At 48.8% G+C, this 6,395-nt stretch overlaps 1 protein-coding gene across 1 annotated transcript in view; it reads right to left on the reverse strand.

Annotated features, from left to right (window-relative positions):
* Positions 1 to 3,113: 3,113 nt before the first annotated feature.
* LOC110491170 (neurotensin receptor type 1-like) overlaps positions 3,114 to 6,395 on the reverse strand; it is a 35,601-nt gene continuing 32,319 nt past the window's right edge. The window contains exon 4 of the mRNA XM_036947667.1: positions 3,114 to 3,806. Coding sequence (XP_036803562.1) covers positions 3,557 to 3,806 — 250 coding nt within the window. The 3' untranslated portion in view covers positions 3,114 to 3,556. The remainder of the gene's footprint in view (positions 3,807 to 6,395) is intronic.

The following is a 6,395-nucleotide window of genomic DNA, read 5'->3' on the forward strand; positions in this document are numbered from 1 at the left end:
GGGGGTGTATGCAACAGGGGGTGTAAGCAGCAGGGGGTCAGTTTGTTATATCTGGAGTACTTCTCCTGTCCTATTTGGTGTCCTGTGTGAATCTAAGTGTGCGTTCTCTAATTCTCTCCTTCTCTCTTTCTCTCTCTCGGAGGACCTGAGTCCTAGGACCATGCCCCAGGACTTCCTGACATGATGACTCCTTGCTGTCCCCAGTCCACCTGGCTGTGCTGCTGCTCCAGTTTCAACTGTTCTGCCTTATTATTATTCGACCATGCTGGTCATTTATGAACATTTGAACATCTTGGCCATGTTCTGTTATAATCTCCACCCGGCACAGCCAGAAGAGGACTGGCCATCCCACAAATGCTCTCTCTAATTCTCTCTTTCTTTCTCTCTCTCGGAGGACCTGAGCCCTAGGACCATGCCCCAGGAATACCTGACATGATGACTCCTTGCTGTCCCCAGTCCACCTGACTGTGCTGCTGCTCCAGTTTCAACTATTCTGCCTTATTATTATTCGACCATGTTGGTCATTTATGAACATTTGAACATCTTGACCATGTTCTGTTATAATCTCCACCCGGCACAGCCAGAAGAGGACTGGCCACCCCACATAGCCTGGTTCCTCTCTAGGTTTCTTCCTAGATTTTGGCCTTTCTAGGGAGTTTTTCCTAGCCACCGTGCTTCTACACCTGCATTGCTTGCTGTTTGGGGTTTTAGGCTGGGTTTCTGTACAGCACTTTGAGATATCAGCTGATGTACGAAGGGCTATATAAATAAATTTGATTTTGATTTTTTTTGATTTTATGCAGCAGGGGTGTAAGCAGCAGGGGGTGTATGCAGCAGGGGGTGTATGCAGCAGGGGGTGTATGCAGCAGGGGGTGTATGCAACAGGGGGTGTATGCAGCAGGGGGTGTATGCAACAGGGGGTGTATGCAGCAGGGGGTGTATGCAGCAGGGGGTGTATGCAGCAGGGGGTGTATGCAACAGGGGGTGTATGCAGCAGGGGGTGTATGCAGCAGGGGGTGTATGCAGCAGGGGGTGTATGCAACAGGGGGTGTATGCAGCAGGGGGTGTATGCAGCAGGGGGTGTATGCAGCAGGGGGTGTACATCATGAGCAACTGCTCTGATAAACGTCATGAATACGTACAACATCAGCATCTGTCAGGAGCAGTTTGAGCTAGATGTCCTGAGCATAACCTTGCACAACACTGTCATCAAAGCACTACATATATGTCATGTCTTTGACTATATTTGTGGGCCTCTACAATCTACATCCATGGCTATATACAAAAGTGTATTGGTGTTCCTTATGAGTACATTGCATTGTATTGTTCATAAAACCCTTTGTAGTCAAGAGAAAAAATTAAATACAATTATAGTAGGCAAATGCAGCTGCAATATTGCCAATGTATATTTTTCATCAAAGCGAAGGAAATGGAAACATTTACACATTATGAAAGCACGTGTGACGCTGTCATAACAGACCTTCCTTTGGCCTGCCTTTCTCAGTGCTTTTCTTGTCTCCATCAGAGCCGGCAGATGTGACACACCATAGCCTGCTCCTCTCCTCTCCTCTCCTCTCCCTCCTCTCCTCTCCTCTCCTCTCCTCTCCTCTCCTCTCCTCTCCTCTCCTCTCCTCCCCTCCTCTCCTCTCCTCTCCCCTCCCCTCCCCTCCTCTCCCCTCCCCTCCTCTCCTCTCCTCTCCTCTCCTCTCCTCTCCTCTCCTCTCCCCTCCCCTCCCCTCCCCTCCTCTCCTCTCCTCTCCTCTCCCCTCCCTTCCTCTCTTCTCCTCTCAGCATGAGGAGCACCATAAAAATGCTCTTCCCTCTCAGATCCAGGACAGGTACCCTTACTCGTGAATGGATTCCTATCCCTCTTACGTAGCCTACAATAACTCATTGAATTCCAAGAGCGTTGGTTCGTTGTATTCGGTTTCTCTCTCATCCTTGAAGTGGATGCTGACGTATGGTCTCTTCAGAGTGGCACTTCCCTCCCCTCCCTCCCTCCCTCCAGGTGAAACTCTTTCGTCCCCACAAATCGTATCCATTTCCTGCATCCCACGCTAATCAACCTTGGTTCTTTCAGCGTGTTTTATTCATTGTAAGCGTGTGTTCAGAGTCTGAAACACTGTATCCATTATTCTATCTCTCACCCGTTTGTCATTGTCCATGTGACACAATGTATTGTACCGACACTCAGTGGTCATGACAGGGTGCTGTGGACTACATTCAGGTCAGCTACAGAGCTCTCTCCTCTCCAGGCTTCAAAGACCAGAGTCCATATCGTGTCCCATTGAGTGCTCTGTCTTGTAACACCATCTTGGATGTTGCTCATATCATCCACTCTCATCCTCTGCTGGCTCTGTTACAGCAGAGATCTTTAAAAAAATAATTTGTTATGGGTTCAAAGTTCATGGCCTAAGTACAGAAGACAATGTAGAGTTAATATTATTACAAGCCTCATCTCAAATAAAACACTGTTATTAAATATATGTTGAATCACAGTGGGATTACAAGCCTCAGTAGGAAAAATGTTTGTTCCTTGACCTATTGTGCAGTGGTGTGGTACATCTTAAATATTCCAACATCAGTGTCTCAAAAGCTGTAGTTGTCAGAAGTTGGCATTCTAGAACAAGCTACAGGGCTCAACACCACAGCCGATCACCCATTAGCTGTGAATGCCATCTGTTTTTCCTCTTCATGAAATATAATAGAATATAATCTTCTCTCGGTATTTTAGTTAACATTCACAGTCCGAGCAGACAATAGCAAGGCCAAGTCTTTTGTCGTTGTTGCAAGGCCAGAGCTTTTTGCATTGTTCAATACTCTCTCCTGGCGTTACATCCGCAGCAGATCATTTTTTGACAATCGTTCTCTGTCTCTTTTAAAAATAGACCCATTTACTGCGAGTCTGAGCGAAATGATAATACCCTGTGCCCTTTCCACTTTACTTTAGTATCATGTGTCCTACCTTTTGAATGGGCTTCACGATTATGTCATAACATTTTGTGAAAATGCATTTAAGATAAAAAAATATATGAGTGTTTTTGGATAAATGTACTAAGTTTTTGCGCTTGAAGAACATTGTGCAACATTTTTGCCCAATGAAGGTAATTCATTTTGCACATCATGTTCAAAAGTGCCCAAAATTGATTGTATATCTCAACAAAGTCAGACATACGATTTGAACACGATGCACGACAAATGCTAATATCGGTCCCATGAATTGAATGTGCTAACAAATGCTAAATTGTTAGCATGTGAAAACTAAGCCAAAGCATGGATTGCTGTCATACCTCGTCCATTGACTGCTTACAGGAAACCAATGTCATTTTGTAATTTGAGTGATCTACGCCCTTATTCTTTCTTTCTTTCAGATGATTGCACCAATATATCAAATTGTGGATATTTGTTTGTGTGTTTATGTGGCACAATGTGTCAGTGATTCACAGTACCAGGCTCCCCATCAAACATACATGGAGTCCAACTGGGTAATAGATTCCATACACTGCAGTTCTAAAATGGAATGTTATCAGGGGAGTGTTTTTTTTGGGGGGGGTGGTCAGTAGACGGTCTCCTTGATGATGTTGGAGGAGAAGGTGTGGTTACTGGAGATGCTGGTGGAGTGTCTGATCAGAACACGGCTCTGTTTCTTGCGACGACACGGCACGCAGAAGCAGCGGAGCGTGTTGAAGAAGATCTCCCGGTAGTTGGCTGAGACCAGGTTGTAGAGGACTGGGTTGACAGCTGAGCTCACGTAGAAGAGGACGTTGGTCACCATGAAGAAGTAGTGGTAGTAATCATATCCTTCCCTGTCGGGGAGGTGGGGGGAGGGGGGAGGAGGTGGTTGGGAGGAGGGTAGTACAGGGAGGTGGGAGGAGGTATGGGGAGGTGGGAGTAGGGGGAGGTAGGAGTCAGTAGGGGGAGGTGGGAGTCGGTAGGGGGAGGTGGGAGTAGGTGGGTGGAGGGTAGCACAGGGAGGTGGGAGTCAGTAGGGGGAGGTGGGAGTAGGGGGAGGTAGGAGCAGGTGGGTGGAGGGTAGCACAGGGAGGTGGGAGGAGGTAGGGGGAGGTGGGAGTAGGGGGAGGTAGGAGCAGGTGGGTGGAGGGTAGCACAGGGAGGTGGGAGGAGGTAGGGGGAGGTGGGAGTAGGGGGAGGTAGGAGCAGGTGGGTGGAGGGTAGCACAGGGAGGTGGGAGGAGGTAGGGGGAGGTGGGAGTAGGGGGAGGTAGGAGTAGGAGTAGGTGGGTGGAGGGTAGCACAGGAAGGTGGGAGGAGGTAGGGGGAGGTGGTAGTAGGGGGAGGTAGGAGCAGGTGGGTGGAGGGTAGCACAGGGAGGTGGGAGGAGGTAGGGGGAGGTGGGAGTAGGGGGAGGTAGGAGTAGGAGTAGGTGGGTGGAGGGTAGCACAGGGAGGTGGGAGGAGGTAGGGGGAGGTGGGAGTAGGGGGAGGTAGGAGCAGGTGGGTGGAGGGTAGCACAGGGAGGTGGGAGTCAGTAGGGGGAGGTGGGAGTAGGGGGAGGTGGGAGTAGGTGGGTGGAGGGTAGCACAGGGAGGTGGGAGTAGGTGGGGGGGAGGTGGGTGGAGGGTAGCATAGGGAGGTGGGAGTCAGTATGGGGAGGTGGGAGTAGGGGGAGGTGGGAGTAGGTGGGAGGAATGGCACACAGGGAGGTGGGAGTAGGTGGGGGGGAGGTGGGAGGAGGGTAGTATGAGGAGGTGGGAAGAGGGGAGCACAGGGAGGTTGGGGGAGGTGGGAGGAGGGGAGCACAGGGAGGTGGGAGGAGGGGAGCACAGGGAGGTGGGAGGAGGGGAGCACAGGGAGGTGGGGAGCACAGGAAGGTGGGGGGGAGGGAGGAGGGGAGCACAGGGATAAAGAATCAATGTGTTTTATTGACACATACAATGCTAAACATGTCAACTAATTTGTCATTGTAAATGAAGGGAAATGTTTGCTCATAGTTTTCCACATTATAAACCACATTATTGTTGACCAAATGTTTTCCTACCGTCCTTTCCAAGACAGATGTGTTTAAATTGACCACTAGGTCTCAGATGATAAAGGAGTGAAGTACACCTGTGAAGCATATCAGGTTAGGAACCTGAACCCTAACCCTAACCTGAACCTGAATCTGAACCTGAACCCTAACCTGAACCCTTACCCTAACCTGAACCTGAACCCTAACCTGAACCTGAACCTGAACCCTAACCTGAACCCTAACCCTAACCTGAACCCTAACCCTAACCTGAACCCTAACCCTAACCTGAACCCTAACCCTAACCTGAACCCTAACCCTAACCCTAACCTGAACCCTAACCTGAACCCTAACCTGAACCCAAACCCTAACCCAAACCCTAACCCTAACCTGAACCCTAACCCTAACCCTAACCTGAACCCTAACCCTAACCTGAACCTGAACCCTAACCTGAACCTGAACCTGAACCCTAACTCTAACCTGAACCCTAACCCTAACCTGAACCCTAACCCTAACCTGAACCTGAACCTGAACCCTAACCTGAACCTGAACCTGAACCCAAACCCTAACCTGAACCCTAACCCGAACCTTAACTTGAACCCTAACCTGAACCCTAACCATAACCTGAACCCTAACCCTAACCTGAACCCTAACCCTAACCTGAACCCTAACCCTAACCTGAACCCTAACCCTAACCTGAACCCTAACCCTAACCTGAACCCTAACCCTAACCTGAACCCTAACCCTAACCTGAACCCTAACCCTAACCTGAACCCTAACCCTAACCTGAACCCTAACCCTAACCTGAACCCTAACCCTAACCTGAACCCTAACCCTAACCTGAACCCTAACCCTAACCTGAACCCTAACCCTAACCTGAACCCTAACCCTAACCTGAACCCTAACCCTAACCTGAACCCTAACCCTAACCTGAACCCTAACCCTAACCTGAACCCTAACCCTAACCTGAACCCTAACCCTAACCTGAACCCTAACCCTAACCTGAACCCTAACCCTAACCTGAACCCTAACCCTAACCTGAACCCTAACCCTAACCTGAACCCTAACCTGAACCCGAACCATAACCTGAACCCTAACCCTAACCTGAACCCTAACCCTAACCTGAACCCTAACCCTAACCTGAACCCTAACCCTAACCTGAACCCTAACCCTAACCTGAACCCTAACCCTAACCTGAACCCTAACCCTAGCCCACAACGGTATTCAGGTGGTAAGAGACAGACATTCCGTAAATACTAGGAATAGATTGTCCATGCGTTATCCAGACAGAAAAGAGAAATAGGCTAAATAACATTTCGATTTAGAGCAATAAAGAAATTGAATAAATTAACTGAGCAAACCTTTCAATATGTACATTTAAACATTATTTTAAAACGATTTAAATATAATACATAGATATGTTGTGGGACT

The sequence above is a fragment of the Oncorhynchus mykiss genome, chromosome 16 (genome assembly GCF_013265735.2).
Source record: "Oncorhynchus mykiss isolate Arlee chromosome 16, USDA_OmykA_1.1, whole genome shotgun sequence".
In the NCBI taxonomy this organism is placed as follows: domain Eukaryota; kingdom Metazoa; phylum Chordata; class Actinopteri; order Salmoniformes; family Salmonidae; genus Oncorhynchus; species Oncorhynchus mykiss.